General features: G+C 40.2%; 1 protein-coding gene across 2 annotated transcripts in view; it reads right to left on the bottom strand.

Annotated features, from left to right (window-relative positions):
* The window catches only part of PDGFC (platelet derived growth factor C), a 125,199-nt gene extending 114,114 nt beyond the window's left edge, over positions 1-11,085 (bottom strand). Inside the window, exons 1-2 of one of the 2 annotated variants that reach the window (XM_017806029.1) lie at positions 11,001-11,085; positions 10,320-10,677 (exon numbers count right to left, since the gene is read on the bottom strand). In XM_017806029.1, coding sequence (XP_017661518.1) covers positions 10,320-10,437 — 118 coding nt within the window. In that variant the 5' untranslated portion in view covers positions 10,438-10,677; positions 11,001-11,085. Of the gene's footprint in view, positions 1-10,319; positions 10,678-10,846; positions 10,944-11,000 lie in introns of those variants that run through there. The other variant, XM_017806030.1, reaches the window with a different exon arrangement.
* Positions 11,086-17,301: the final 6,216 nt, after the last annotated feature.

Here is a 17,301-nt window from a genome sequence, read left to right on the forward strand (position 1 = left end):
ACATCCACTTTCCCAAACACATGCTACTTCTTGCAGGTGTAACAGGTTTAAAATCAAGCTTCTGCATGAAGAAACCAAAAAAAAAATGGCCGTTCTCAACACTTTATGCCAACCTATATAAAGGATCTTAGGAAGACAGGTAAACATTGCTGAAAGAGTCAACTGTCACGAATTCAATCTCCATTTCAGAAGGAATACCTACAAGGCTGCATTAGCACTACAGATAAGTACTTTGTGACTTCTGATAACAGCAAGTACTATGAGAAATACAGTGAGTGCTTAGAGGAAATTTTTAGAGCATTTCAAGTTTCAAACTCTAGTCTGCCTGTAGATATTCAGTGCACCTGGGGCCTGGGATTTTCAAATGACACAAAGGAGAGAAGGAAAGGCCATCAAGAATCCCTAGCCATATTTTAAAACAGTAGGCAAGGTCATATACAACAGTTTCATCTCCTTTTATAGAAATAATGTTTATTTTGGAGCCATTAGTTGTTAGTTGTCATTTAAAAGGTTTTACCCTTACTTTCAGGTCCACTATAATTTCACAAGCAACAGAAATGTTGGTAGGTATGAACATCCCTGTGTAACAACAGACTAAGTAGTAAGACGTAGAAGCCTTGAGATATTAAGATAGACCAATTCCCAAAACTATATGTTTAAAACACAAATTTCCAATAATATAGATGCAAACCTTTTACACTTGACACTGTATAATGCAACATTCATTTGAATCACTTTCTGAAGGACTTCTTCAAATCCTATATAATCACATATATACACTTTCCAGGTAACAATTATTATTTTCACAAGCACATTATCAAGTATCTAAAAGATACATCAACAGCTCATTATTTAGCACTGTATGTACAAATAGGCAGTTCTTCCTGTTAATTAGTTAATACAACTAACTGCAAACTTGTGCTAAGGTTATTTTCGCTCTGAAATGATCTACAGATTTTAGTGCATGAAGGGTTATGAAAAGTAGCTGAAATCGCATTGGTAATAGCAGAGCTGAGCAGCCATATCTCATGAGAAGGAAAGCACTCCACAGCAGTTAACACCCATGTCCTTTCCCCAAATGTGAGAAAATTATCCATGCATAAGGTTACATTTACATCAAAACAAATAAATTACCTGCAGAATGCATCTCAACATGCAGAAGGCTTTGTTAGCTTATTTTCCACTCCACTTTTTCACTACTTTCTGACAAACGATTAAGTGAGTCACAAGGGCCTTGTGAGTTGACACATGAGAATGTTCAGTGTTCAGTTAGATCCGACATAAGTTTCTGTGACCAGCACAGTTTAACTTGGAGCACAGTCGCTGCTGTTCTGCGCAAACCGATTTATACTAACAGAGCGGAGAGCCAAAACGGTTGCTTTTGTTGCTAATTAGTTCAGGCATGTTTGAATCCAGAAGGGAAACACTTTTAGTTTATTTTTCCTGGGAATGCTACAAAGTTCCACTACAGCTTCACAATGTAACCATGTGGATCAAGAGAGGCCTCTGATTCACTTAGAGAAATATCAAATCATACTACTGAATTGTTCTCCTGTTTCTTGGCTTTATTCTGAATGCTCTGAAATGTTTGAAAACACAGTTTCTGAGAATTTGCCATCTGTAGTGTCAAAGGCATTCATGGCAGAAAAAGAAAATCTTGTTGAGGGCAAAATTCAGTCAAGATGACTGTAAAACCTAATCCACACCTTTGAATTTGGACTGAATATCCATCACTTTAACATCTTGTAAATGATCCAATTTGTTTACATGGCCCTGTAGCTTTTTATGACTTTTCCATAAAGAAGTTATTACATCCATTCCTTTTATTTTGTTTTAGAGCATTTGAATGAGCCCCAGAACCACAAGCAAGTGAAACAGACTCTCTGCAGATGGAATTGGCCTCATATAACTCTCCACTACCGGTAAAATAGCCAGAACAACACTTTGAGTTTGGAAATGCCATACCTTCACATACAGCAAAGAATTTCCTGGGCCATATGTCTTTTTTAATGTTTAACTATTGCATAAAATGAGTACTGGTTTCCTGTCAATTCAAGGAGGAACACGGAGCCCCTCTCACAGCTCCAATTGTTTGGAACAAGGGTGAAGGCAGTCAGATAGTTACACAGAGAAGTACACTGAGGGAGAAAAAGTAAAAAAAAATAATAATCAAACATGGATATTCTATCTGCTATCATGCAATAGGTCATTCAGTGAAGCCCCCAAATAATAGTTTAATAAAAGACTGGACAACTGAGTGTTTTGAAAAGACTACAACTAAATATAATGACTGAAACAAGCAATATTATGCACTAGTTCACAAATCAGTATCTTTTCCAGGAAAGCCATTTTCCCCACTTCATATGCTTTTAAACAAATAATGCTTAAAAAGAGGCATAGAGAAACTGAGAGCTATGGATTGACAGGGAAGGTGTACTAAGAACATCTCCAAAACCATTTTTCTAGGACAAGCTACTCTTTAAACATGACACTCCCTGGTATTTTGCACACCAGATTTTTGTTCACAGAATCTTACAACTTTGCTGATACGTGCCAAACTGAGTAATGGTTTTAAGATGTAGAATATCAAAACTACAAAAAGGGCACCACTCATTTACCCTTTACTGCCTGAACCTAGTTTGAAGCCCATTTATCAGATTACAGGGCCAATTCCCTAATTAACTGCAGCATCTAACCTCCTGCCCCCCCACCTTCTTACATGATTTATTGCCAATTCATAATAAGAATATTACAGCAGCAGCAATGCAAAAAGGAATTAAACGTACAGGAAACACAAGGAGCATTGTTTCCTTTTCCCAAGACATTCTTTACTTTTTCTGAGACAGACAGACTTAACATTGCAAGAAAAGCCACATAAGGGCAATAAGGGAATTTAAATCCAGCACTGAAAATTACCACTGGCTATGCCAGACATTTGCTGAAAGCTAGGAAGACCTCCCTTACTTTCCTTTAACAGAACTGTAGTATCATAGGGAACGTAACAGGATAGGTATCCAACCAACAGCTCTATTAATCTAGAAAACCAACCACTAAAAAATTAAAAACAAAGACTTTTAATTCCAGCCACAATGCCAATGCTGGCAAGGTGCATGACCAGAGAACCTCGGCCTCCCTGCCTTTACCTTGCTTTAATCAGGACCAGTGGTACCCTCCATTTCATGTCAAGAAATCAGTGTGACAGTGACCAAAGTGAGCCATGCCTACATACTATTTTAATGCAGTTAGTAATCAGTTTTAACTAACTCAAGGAGAAGTTTCAGTGTTTTGGGCTTTCAGGGAGTAGAGGAACAGAGATGCCCTTCACCCTAGAAGAATCTCCCTAAAACATCTGTGTTTATAATGATACCTTGAATGAATTTACCATAAAGTGCAAGATTAATGAATAATTTATGAGTATTATTTCACAAAAAGGCACACTGCCACTGAAAAAAATGTGTTATTGATTATTCCCTTACAACTCTCTCATTCTCACTACTATAAAAGGATGCCACTGCATGGGAAATAACCTTTGAACATTTTCTTATTTCATTTCTGTTTCTGCCTGTATTCTATTGGATTGCATGGAGGTCAATTCATATTCACTTTCCCCAGCTCCAAACACCTGCATATGAAAATGGACTAAGAAAATAAAATTTAAAAAAAGAAAAAAGCAGTGACTATCACTGTGAAGACCTTGATTGTGGGGTTAACCTGCCTAGTCTCAAATTAGCCTAGTGTGAGTATGAACAGCCACACAGTGAAATAATCCAGTGGCTCAAAGAGCTAACTAAATACCTGATGAGTTCTTTTAATTTCAGTTGCAGCCAGCTCACCTGATGATCAGCATAAATAAAAGCCCATTGACATGGGTGGGGGGTGGCACACACTGACAGGACTCCAGAGGCATCCACAGCAACAAGAAGCCAAGCAGCCTACGAGCCCCAGGCAAATGTACAGTCATGTATATGCAAGGTGAATGCTGAAGTCCAAAACTGTGGGCATACTCAAAAAGGTGGAATATTTGGAATACACTAATAAACTCAGAAAAAAAGAGACAGCCTTTGCTGACCCTAATACAGAAGGCCTGCAGGAGACCAGGGAATTGGCTGGGTTCTCTCCTTTTGTTTACATTGATTTTTTTTTTTTTTAGTAGTTCTTATACTCTCTGTATACAAGAATTCTCCCTGAGCATCTAGAGTCCTGCTTCGTGTCACCCAGCCAACCAACTTCTGTGGAAACTGATTAGGTTATGAAAATGTATAGAGTTGCTGTTGTACACATGCTTTGTAAAAATGAGGTATCTTCACATATAAGACTGCTTATATGCTGTAGGATCATGAAATTAAACACAAATAGCCAACTGTAACACTGGAGATATGTTTTTAAAATCTCAGTAGAAGGATGTCAGGATGAGATCAGAAGACAGATGAACCCTAAGGCCAGGATATCTATAGATGGAGCAATGAACAAATTTTTTCAGTCATTGCCACCTTAAAATAACATTTTACAATCTAAGAAAACCTCTTGAAAACACCAGCTCGTATTTTAGCTTCACAATAACACATTATGAATTTTCACTTACTTACCTGAATAAAAGCATTTCCATTCAAACACGAGCTGCAAAAGTTTTTCCCCAAAAGGGAATGAAAGGTTTATGTAAGTTTTAATATACAATTAATTTCTCAGAAACTCTGAAACAAAGCACTCATACAGATACCTAAGTGCTACTAAAATAACTATGTGCTGTGTGTCTCTTTTCTGTTCCGTAACTTTTTCGAAGTCCCACTGTTCTCTGCTAAAAGACTACATAGATACAGGCCAATTCCTAAAACACACACCAGGAAGTGTATTCTCCATGGTATGCACTTTGTGACTAAAAAGCAGAGGCATGGCTTTCTGATAAAGCCAAGAACAATTTATAAAGCAATCGAAGAGGTTCATTTCCAGCTAAGGCAAGTGGGCTTGCTCAGCACATCCTCTTTCTAGTAATCAGGAACTGCCAAACATAGCAAAAACCAAAAGCAGCAACTACCCAACAGAAACAAAAAAACCCCAAGACCACTCTGCTATAACGCACAACCACTGCTGTATGATGCAAAACAGTACCTTGCTATTACATGTTGACTATGTAACAATTAAGACTCAAAGGAGTTGCATAAAGTTATAAGATTAAAAAGACTTCATGTGAAGACAAAGTTCAACATAAGCTCTTTGGCTATATAGCTGTCACTGTCTCAAGGTATGTCCCATGTTTCTTCTTCATTATAAAACTCTATCTGACTGACAGACAAACTAAATAACCCCAAACAACATGATATGAAACTTTAAAGTCTGATTGGCAAACCTAGTAGGAACTAGTTAATGCAAAAACAAGATTTCAGATTAAATTCCATTCAAGATATTTAACAAACATACTTGTCCCATACATATTTGGGACAAGTAGCAAATGGTCTGTGCTTTTAAAATCCTACATTTACCTAACAGAAGAAACTCGGAGAAGCTGCAGGACTAGGTAGTCCCAAGCAGCACCTTGCTGAATGGCAGATGATGTGTCAGAAGTCAATTAAAAAGGCAAAAAAAAAAAAAAAAACAATTTTAAAAGCTTTCTTCCTCCGCAATTTATTGTAGTGTTGAACAACTTCTCTAATTTGCCACAATCTTTTGCTTAAAGTCAAAAGACGATGTGCTGTAATTCATCGCTCTCCAGGAAAAGGGCTTTAAAACATTTCAAAACCAATCTTGGACTAAATAGAAATAGACTAAACTTGAGAAAAGTTGCATCACTATCAAGTTTCCTTTTAGATAACATGCTTATATTCTATACTTCCTTATCTTCTCAAAATGCAGAAAATTTCAGTAGTAGTCAACAGGCTGTGCTGGCACTCTTCAATTCAACAAGAGTCAGCAGAAGTGGCACCCCACCACTATAAACTATGTTCATTTATAAGAGATAATTTTTCAGTCAAATGACTGCATTCAAGCAAAAGCACTGATATTCCCATCTGCAAGTATTCAATGTGCTGCATCACTTGGACAACCCTACCTTTTTCAGGTGTTCGGCCCAAGTTAAAGTAACTTAGTCAGAAACTCTGTTGTGATGCTGTCCCCTCCCTGAATAAGCTGGAAGCTCCCTTTAGAGACACACAAATCAGAGAATCCTTTAGGTGGTTCTTAGGAAGCATGTCAGGCCATGTACAGGTCAAGGGGATGAGAGAAGCTCCCTCTGGCATTTCAGTTACTCAGTTCCAGCTGCATTCACCAGCTTTTCCCAAGGATAGCCTGAGATATGCAAGTCTCAAACTCTGTCTCAAGGGCACCTGTTTGGGGAGCTTTTTGAGCTACATAAATCATGCCCATGATTATGAAGCAGTCAGCTACCGAAATTGATTATTAACAGTTTACATTTATGTGGGGGAAGAAAAAACAAAACAAAAGAAGACAAAAACAAAAAAACCACCCAACACCTTAAAAGAAATTAAGATCTGTGAAAAGACAGATCATGACCAGTACATTACCTGCAGGATTAATGCAAGTGCTTCAGGATTGACAGAAATCAAGTAAGTGCTTTAGTTTTCTAAGATTTACTTCAGCAACTCTATTTACTGCTGTTCATTCATACTTGAAACTAACTGGAGGAAAGTTAGTATTTCTCACTGGCCCTGGTGAGTTGCTAATTGATCTCAGGTTCTTGGCCTTCTGAAGTCAGTCATTACTACACTTTAAACATACATGCCACATAAGCTATACACGTCATTGCTTATGGCACCAAACAGTAGTTTTTTCTATAGAGACATTCTCATATTTCTCATAGAAAACATAACAGCTGATAGCTTAGCAAAGTTCCTTTAAACATTTATTGCATCTTCTTCTAAACAGCCAAGAGAATAGAATTTAGATTCTCCTGCCATCTCATGTTGTCTCAAACCTATATTAAACTAATAACATTAAATAAGTAGGTGCACTCAGACCATCAGGGTTAAATCATTCACATTACTCAGTCTACTAACAGCTCCCTCAGATGCTGCTGAAACTACAGAAATAAGATGAAGATACTACATCAAAACCAGCCATCAAAAGTAGATGAAAATGAAGCAAGAAATATAATAGAAAGAAGAAATAATTAAACCGTCCAGGTAATCAAATTCAATACACAAGAGATTCAGTTTTGTTCTTCAAAAGAAACTGAGCAATCAATTTTTCTTGACTTTTTACTTCAATATGGAAAACTGTTAATAAATACATCAGACAACCATAAGAGAAATGATAAACCCACCTAAGTATGAAAAACCTTTCAAAGCATAATTTGTTCTTCGATGTGACAAGAACTATAGAAATAAAATTCATCCAGAAATATGGGAGCCATCACTACATGCATCATTTACTGCTACTTTGCTTTCCAGAAAAATTGCATAAACTTCTTTGATCCTCCAGAAGAATATTTACTCAGTTGAATAAAATAAAAACATTAAAGATAAATAGGAATTTTTCAAAGAAATCACATCAAATCCCTTACTGTCAAGTAGAGTTACAAATAAAACCTGTTCCTAAAGAAAATATCACTATAACAGAGGAGAGGCAAATCAAAACATGGAGGTAGTTTTAAGTGGTTTTAAACAGAGCTAGGCTTGCCCCACAACCACCAACACACTGAATTTCCAGGAGGTAACAGCAAAACACTGTGTTCTAAAAATATTTAATTTACAAAGAAATATTTACACTAGGAAATTGCCACCTAATACAACATTCACTATACAGCAGAAACAAGAGAGGTCCTTATGTCTACCGTTAGCAAATAAATTGAGTTAAATTGTAATTTTGAAGTTAATAATAATTTAGCTAATAGATAAGTAAATACCAGTTATGAAAAAATTAATTCTTAAGCACACACTTACCCTTTGTAATACAAGTAGTGGCACTGAATTAATAACTGGTCACAGACATCTTCAGTATCACCTTGAAGCAATAACTATAGCACCCACGCGTGCAGCTGAGTAACGCTGTAATCCATTCTACTCCAAAATTTCTTGGCCATTTAGCAGTTTTACAAGTTGAGGACAGAATTTTTATTTGTAGACTGCGTAAGTAAAAAAAATCTTCCTCTCTCCTGACCAGAGATTATTTGGCATGTGAACAGCAATATCTCATTCTCATACTCCAGGGAGTTTTAACCTGCCTCTAGCTAAAAGCTATACAATCTTTAGATTGCAGCAGAGTGTAAAAATCACTCTAATTAAATCAAGTAAGAACTGGTTTGACCAGTGTTACCGATCCCCCAAATAATTAAAATCAGTTAAAAAAAGTCAGGGGTTGGTACTTAGCTATACCTGAACTTGTTCAATTGCAATAATTACTTTAAGAATTAGCACAACTATAAAGCAAAGCAATACTTCTAAGTATAAATTACCACATAATACAGTTTCAGGGTACTTTTTTTAAAAAAAAAAAATTCTCCCAGCTTTGCATTTGTTCTAAGATGTAGTGACTATCTTAGAGCATGCCAAATTGCAGTGCAAACCAGTTGAAGCCTGACCTAAGCCAGCTGTGTTTCTGATATACGTGAACAAAATCTAGTTTGTACTGTCACATATACTTACACCTATTTACATATTATATTTACATATTTACATAAGTTTTGCTTCTATGCTGTATGATCTACCTTTTACACTGTTGTGCTCCCATTGTTGGACCCTGCAGGCCCTTCAAGGCCCAGCTGCGTTATCCTGTAACAAACCTTTTAGAGCAGACTGACAGCATAGCAGGTTTCCTTGCACTCCTGACAAAGTCAAAGCAAAGCAATGACAATACTCTGTGTGTTGATATGCTCCATATGCACATCATGCAAATTTAAGAGAAGGCAGCATAATAGCACAAGATATTACTATAAAATTGCTAAGCCCATTTTGTCACAAACTGGTGCCCTAAAGCCTCTAAACACCAGGTAAGATGGGAAGGGGTAGAAAGTGAGTGATTTCTCACACAGAGCAGATAATTTCCTGTACTGTGCACAAAGTCTGATTGGTTTCCTGTCAGAATAGCTGGGTCTCTGAGTCTTTTGATCACTTTCCTCTGGCCCTTCACAGTTGCTCTGATTAGAGATTGATCCCCATGCTGCTCTTTGATCAGCAGCTCCGGCAGTCTGCAGGTGCCATTTATCATCACATTAACAGGCCACTGCAGTATTAATCTCCCCCTTCTAAATTTGTTAGTGCACTGCATATTCTACCCATTCACAAAGCACTTGAAGAGGTCTCTGAAACTTTGCTTTCTATTACAAGATACAATGTAGAATACTTTTATCTGGGGAGTCCCAAGTTCAAAGTTGAGAGAATTGAATTAGCCTCAAATCTGCGTTTCTGTTTTATTTCATTACAGTTCTGAGTGTTTTGAGAGCTCCTAGATTGGCCTTTTGTGTTGGTTTGTGCCCATGGAGAAAGCTTGGTCTAGATGACATGCAAAGTACTAAATTTTTCAAACACCATCTCTCCCCCCCCCCCGGTCCCGTACATTAAACACCAGGGTTTCCATGCATGTATGCTAACAGCCTTAATTTTCGATATTCTACACTAAGTGTGGTTTCATGCAGTATATAACGTTACAGTTTGTAAAATATTCTCTAAAATGACTTCATAATAGCAGATCAAGAGAAAAGGCACTTAAAAATCTGAATAATGTAAATCATATGGAGTTCAGAGGCTAAGCAAATTACACACCCCGAAGCTGCCCTTGCTGTATGAAAGGAGTCTTTCTCCAGTTCAGCGCAGTCCCAGCCCAGGGGAACTTGCATTTGAGAGTTTTCTAAACATTTCAGGTACACTTGAAAGTTGAAAGTAATTCTCATTTCCTATGCAGGATTAGCTCGTTTCCAGCCCGTACAAAATACCACTCATTCACGCACAGACACAACCCCCCCTCCCCTCCCCGAGAGCATTCAGGGTACAAAGGTGCGCGGGTCGTTGTTGGGTTTGTTTGGGTAGTTTTTTAGTGGGGGGGGGAGGTTGGAGGGGCACGGGACACGTTTTGCACCTCAAATACCTCAGAGGAGGGAGCCTCCGAGCCGGCGCCGGGCTCCCCCCGCCCGCCGAGCCGCTGCCCTTTTACCCACAGCGCTGCCCGAGCCGGCGGGCAGAGCCCTGGCTGCCGCCCCGCTCTGCCTGCCGCCACCCCGCGGGGCCGCGTCCCTCCGCGGCGAGGGGCTGCCCCGCAGGCGGCGGGAGAGAAGAGGGAGAGGAGGGGGAGAGCAGAGCTCCGCGCCGCGCCGGCCGGGCGCCCGCCCCCGCCCTGCCCCGGGCTGCGCGGCGGCGGCTGCTGCGGCTCCTTACCGTTCTGCTCCTTGGCGCCGGAGAAGGCGAACTTGCTGCTGAGGTCGGACTCGGCGACGGCCCCCTGCCTCCGGCCGGCCAGGGCAGATGTCAGCAGGAACAACCCGAGGAGGAGCATTGGGCCGGCGGGGCGAGGGGCTCCGGCACAGCAGGCACTGGCGGCGAGGCACCGAGGCCCGGGCGTCTCTCAGCAGCGCCCGGCGCGGGCTGCGCCGCTGGGGAGAAGGCAGCACTGAGCCTGCTCTGGCAGCGGAGAATTGCAGGGTACTTTCCACATAATCCCATCCAAAACTTTTTCCTAGAGCGCTCTTCTGTGTCTCCAGGTTTTGTTTTCCTTTGCCTTTTTTTTTCTCTCTCTCTTAAAAAGAAAAAAAAAAAAAAAAAAAAAAGGAGGGGGGAAAAAAAAAAGAGGATCAAAGCAAAGTCTGGACCCAGACCAGCTTCCCAAGGACTAAACAATCCGGTGCCGTGGCGGGCGGGGGCCGGAGGGGCCGGGGCTGGTGCTACAGCCGCGGAGGAGCGCGCACCTGTCAGCGGCACCGGCGGGGGCGGGCGGACCGCGCTCGCACACAACCACCCTCCCCGCCCGCTGCTCGGCGGCCGCGCTGCCAGCCTGCGCCGTGTCTCTCCACTCCCCCCCTCCCTCCCACGCCCGCCGTCCCATCACGGCGAGGGCGGCACCTGGCGCGGCCGTTTACGCCCCGGGAAGTTGTCGGTGGGAAGAAGGAGGCGAGCGGGGGGGCCCTCGCCGCTGCCCCCTCGCTCGTGGCCGAGCGGCGGCGCAACAGGTGCTGGGGCGTTCTCTGCCCCCGGAGGGAGGGAACCCGCCAACCCCCTCTGCCTCAGGAAGGGGGCTTCATCCGCCCTCTCTCCTTCTCCCGATGAGGAACCGAGGTCATCGCGGTCCAGAGCCAGCTTCTGGGTTTGGTAATTAGAGTGAGGTGAGTTTGTTTACTGGGTTGTTATTATGGCAATTGGGCTCGTGCTTGAAAATTTGATGCTTGGTTAAACATTTCATCTGAAAGATGCCCTTGATACTGCAAATAAAACACGGAGAGGACGTTTTAAAAAAGACTCTGGATGCTTAGTTTTTTCTTTTCTTTTTTTTTTTTCTTTTTCCCCCCTTGTATAGAACTTGCTGTTTTGGTTATCCTGAGCTGGACTTCTAACGTTGACATAAGCAGATGGAAATGCAGATTCAACTCTTTTTAACTGTCCCTTCCTTGCTGAAATACCATGCAGTACTCCGTGAAGTGGTATCCATAAAGCAGACAGGATTGGATTGCCTTCTGCTGTTTCATCAAAAATCAGAGCGGAGTTTGTGGGAAGGAGTATTCCCCCATTGACACTGGTGAGGACTAAAAGGAATGATGATGTTCAGCACCCATATAGATCTCCATTAGAGATGGCATTTCTAGTTTGCCAAAGGGTTTGAACTGTGGCTATGCGATGAGTCTGGGTACCAGGACTGAACACTAACTACACACCAGGAGGCTGAAAGAAGCAGTAGGAAGGACAAATCTTTTTTTCTTGACTGAGAAGTTTTGGGAGAGTTTCTTAATTGTGACTTCAGCCCCCATATCTCTGAGGTGGTTTTGGGGATGGATGGGAAGAGTTATATAACAATGGTATCACTTACTGTCTGTGCAAGATACACAAGAGAGAAACTGAGTCTGCTCTGCCAGAGTCTCGAGCACACACTACATAAATTTCTTATCCTTTGACCTAGCTCTTTCCATTATATAACTGAGCTATTTCTTTGCCTCAGCCAAAGCAACCCTTGAGACAGTGATAAACAACCCCTCTGTTCCTAATAAGTGACATATTTCCAGTAGCAACTGAAAGCTGTCCAGCCAAGTTGGGCTGTCTTCTGAAAAGCAGGCTTGAAGCATATCGTAAACAGCAACCCTTCACTTACAGAGCATGAAGACAGAAATGTACTGCACAAAGCAGACTATGTAGTTACTTTTATTATTGTTAGCATTACTATTTCTTCTGTTTCACTGTTGTTATTTTTAAATGGAAATAAAAATAACATGTACTAGTTCACAGGTCTCCTACCCCGATGATTACAAGCAGTGGGTTTTTAAAATCAAATAAACAAAGTATTACACTGTAGCTTAACCTTCATTGCCTGAGGATTTTGTGGTATTCTTTGTATTTTGGACAACTGACGGCAAGTTCACTCTGAAAAACATGGACATAATGTCTTACACTGTGTACATCAAAAATAAAGAATCTGTTGAAAAATCATAAATCTAGGCTGCATAAGGCCGGTGTTTCATCTGCAGGTGCTGGACCATGCCCAGAGAAGGGCAGTGGGGCTGGTGAAGAAGCTGAGCACAAGTCTTATGAGGAGAGGCTGACGGAGTTGGGGTTGTTTAGCCTGGAGGAGGTTCAGGGGGCACCTTATCACTCTCTACAATTACCCAAAAGGAGATTGTAGCAAGTTTGGGGTCAATCTATTCTCCCAAGTAACAAGCGACAGGGCGAGAAGAAACAGCCTCAAGTTGGGCCAATGAAGGTTTAGATTTGATATTAAGGAAAAATTCTTCACAAAAAGGATTGGAACAGGCTACCCAGGGAAGTGGTGGTCACCATTCCTGAAGGTATTTAAAAGACATGTAGATGTGGCACGTGGGGACATGGTTTAGTGGTGAAAACGGCAGTGCTGGGTTTGTGGTTGTAGTCAGTGATCTTAGAGATCTTTTTCAACGTAAATAATTCTATGATTCCATGGTCTGGGCTCAGACTTTTCAAGGGAAGATGCAAGAACCCACACAGTGGATGAATATGGAATAACACTGCCTGGGGGGGAAGCTTTAATTCTAAACCTCCTGTAATTAAAGATCAGGGTATATTTCCATTCTTAAGGTTCTACTTCTTTTCAAAAATGCTTTTGTTGCTAATCCCACCCAAAATATCATGTGCAGCAGAAAAGCACCAAGATCAGTGTTTACAGAGCCATAGTGCTGTCTACTCTCTTATATGGTTACGAATCATGGGTCATCTACCGCCACCATCTGCGTCTCCTAGAACGCTTCCATCAACGCTGCCTCCGCACAATCTTAAACATCCACTGGTCAGATTTTGTGACCAATACTCTGTTCTAGAACAAGCAGCAGTCAAGTATTGTGGCCATGTTGCTGAGAACACAGCTGTGCTGGGCAGGACACGTCTCCAGGATGAAGGACCACCGCCTCCCTAAGATCTTGCTTTATGGTAAACTTGCCACTGGCTGCCGCATGAGAGGAGCCCCAAAGAAAAGATACAAGGACTCCCTAAAACAACATCTCAGCCTTGGCCATATTGATCACCATAACTGGTCTACTCTGGCCTCAAATCGGGAGGCCTGGAGACACACCATCTATAACGCAGCTGTCTCCTTCGAAAACACACGCAGGATCACTCTCGAGGAAAAAAGGCAACACAGAAAGAACCGTGTATTGCAGAATACGCCATCTAAGGAGTCTTTCTGTTGTGCCTTTTGCAATCGGATATGTCTGTCACGTATTGGCCTCATAAGCCACCAGCGTGCCTGTAGCAAATGTGGATAGAGCCTTCCCAAATCTTCGTTCGCGAAGCCTAGCCATGAGTCATGTGCAGTAATCTCTATCCCTATAAGTATCCAATCTTCTCTGAAATTCATGCTAAACTTTTATCACAAGCTATCTATGTTTATTTTTGATGTTATTGCTCTCCAGTTTCATCAGGTATATGTATGTGTTTGAGTTATGAAAACAGATAAATATAAATTATTTACTTTCTCTACCCTATTCATTTTCTGTATTACAGCCATATCACATCCTTTCCCAGCTAGGCATTTTTACTATGGTTGTCACATGAACATCTCTGTAACTCTAAGCTTCTCAGAGTCCCATCTAGTTTTGTTGTGTTTTATTTGGGGTGGGACAAACAGAACATGACATTCCAAGTAAAGGCCTAATATAACCTTATACAGTGAATGAAGATAGAATGTTTCATTGTATATAGTATTTCATGTGCGTGTCATTTATATGATCTACTCATGTACTCAGAAGTATTGGCATTAAAAAATATATTCTAAACGGTTAGATAATTGTAACAAACTAACGTATAGGTAGTTCAGACCACTCCTTCCAGTGCACACTGTGTTGCCTACATTGAATTTCACTGGGGACCATGATGCCAATGCAGCTAAGAGTTCTGATGACTCCAGTGCCAAGTACAAATTTCTCTGGATATCATTCTTTTCTATGTACATATTAAATATTTTTAACTACATAAAGCTTTATGTTCATAGCTTTTCTCCATTATTAGAATTGCACTCCAGTTTTTGTCTTTTTTTTATCTGTTATTTTGCCACATCTCGAAATTACTTAGTTTACACTTTGTAGTCTTTCAAAGACTTTTTTCCCCCAAAGGTTGTTTTATGACTCTGGTTTCTATCATCCTTATTTAGAACTTTTTTTGAAGCAGTATTTCTTGTACTTGAATAAAATTTTAATTATCTGGATTATGCCACAGGAATTTATTGATATTGAGACTTAGCCAACAGAGAAAGCAAAGGAAATTTGTCCTGTTAGGACATCAGAGACTTACTGTGATAGTGTATAGACATGGTACTCCTGAGCTATAAATATCCTTGAAATGGAAAGGCTTTCTCGGTGATTATTATTACCTGAAAGAGTTACCATTAAAATACACATTCATCACACAATCTTCAAAACCTTCCCTTAGATCAGCAAATAGAATTTCCCACACCAAAGTCAAAACAAGATGGTCACAGTGCCAAGAGAGGTGGATGGTTACACATGCTCCACCCCTTGTTCCTTCACCACTTTACAACAACAAAGATTCCCCAGTTACAAGCAAGGTGCATAGGTGTTCACAGACTGCCCTTTATGATTGATGCTGATGCCAAGACATCTTGACTGACTTCAGGGGGCTCTAAATATCCCAAGCAAGATCTGCGAGGAAGTGTATTCTTTCCTTTTCCTGTATGCTGTCTTCAGCAAGACTTTTTTTCCCCCTCCGTAAGGTATGCAATGAGATAAGCATTTCTCTCCTGAGAAGCAATAGAGTGAGGAATACAGTGTTTGGGGGGAAAATAGGAAAAGGCTGAGATATAAACCCGTTTTCAGCCGTGATGTACAACCAAAGGGAAATGCTTCTGGAGATGGGTAGCTCTGCAAATACAGTTACTTCTATCAACTTTAAGTCTCACAAGAGTTAGAGCTAGGCATTTACATACCTTTGCAAGATTAGGACCCACTATTAAGAAAAGCAGATTGATTCCGTTTTCTCTCCACAGCTTCTTTCACTTCTTAATATGAACGGGAAAAAAAAGGAATTAATACATATGTACTTTTATATTCCCATATATTCCAAATGTACCTGTATAATCCTTGTTAGAGCATATGAAAGGCAAAATAGTATTTTGCAAAACTTAAAATCTAATTTAGAACTAATGAATATCTGCTCATCCAGACACACAGGCAAATGTCTGCTTTTGTGCAAAATGCTCCTGATTTCAGTGTAGTTACGCATTAATTAGTTGCTGGTATAGAATTGTTGAGATTTAAATGCTTATGCTTACATTATGGAATTATTTTTAATTATTAAATTAGTTATTAAATATTTTGTTTGAGCAAAATCTTTTATGGATGAGTGATAAATATGAAAACAGAAATTGTATTAGAAACACTAATAGTCTTTCAGAAAAGCAACAATACAATATTGTGCTCTCATGATCACCGAGCAATAGAAAAACAGGCGTTTGTACATGACTCTTATAATCTTACTCATGTGAGGTAAAAAGACTGTATAGAATTGACCAGAAAATCATTCCTGTGTTAGAAAGTACTCCTGTAAATGAGGTAGTGCTAAATTTTAGTGTTTCAGTCTTATCCATTCCTTCTGAATTTGTAAACAAGCTGAAGATTTGTTGTCCCATTTCCATGCTGCATTCAGAAATATAACAAAGAAAAAGTGTGAAGTCCAGACAGGCTACAATTACGCTGATGCCTATACAGTGTGGACTGCTCAGACACAACCAGAGAGGAAGGATCTCCAAATATTCTTTGGTCACTTGAATTATACCTCTAAATAAAAGGTGCCATTTCTATTTTGCAAATCCTAAAATGAGACTTTGGTCTTAAAAATACACTTAAAGATAAGCATTTGAACATAGACTTCTAAGCATATCAATGTTGTTCTGCTCAATGTTGCATAGCTTAATCATTTTTCAAAGTCCTTATTGTACTTTTGTGTGATTTCTACTCATAAGCATTGTTTCAGAGCAGTCATATTTAATAATTCCAATTATTTAATCAACTGCATACATATATATTGTCCAAGCTACATGACAATGCAACTTTCTTTACATAGGCTGTGGGAGCTACAATAGGAGACAAGGAAGGAGGCCCACTAGAGGTCTCCCAAACTATTTAAAAGAACACTACCCACTTCTGGCATTTGGTAGCTCATTTGGGTCTTGATGGGCTTTCAAAGTCGGCATGTAAAATGCAGAACACGGCTGTCACTTATGCCTTGTAACATGTTTGCTGAACATATACATGGACTACACCAAGGCCTGAAAGGGCAGCAGTAGCCAGTCTTAAAATCAGCATTTCCCCACAGGGTATGTAGGAGTGTTCTGGGTATGAGGGTCCCTCCCTCAAAGCATTAATTTTCTTCTATATGCTTTCAGAGTAGAATGTTCCTATCATGTTACACCTCAGTTTAGAGGCATCTCAGTATTCAAATGCTCTTCTGAACATACTTGAGTAAGTGCATAAGAACTGTGCTGAGATGACCGGCTTGCTCAGGTACACATGAATGTTTACTTACTTACGACTATGTTTGCAATGATTTTGCTTGTTTATGTCAAAAGTCAGGTAAGTTTTCTGCTTTTTAATCAGATGACATCACTTATTGATAACTAATGTCTTTGGTCCTATCAGCATGCATGAAATTCTGTCACGATCATAACTGAAGATGG

This window comes from Lepidothrix coronata, unplaced genomic scaffold, assembly GCF_001604755.1.
Source record: "Lepidothrix coronata isolate B3197 unplaced genomic scaffold, Lepidothrix_coronata-1.0 Scaffold13, whole genome shotgun sequence".
In the NCBI taxonomy this organism is placed as follows: domain Eukaryota; kingdom Metazoa; phylum Chordata; class Aves; order Passeriformes; family Pipridae; genus Lepidothrix; species Lepidothrix coronata.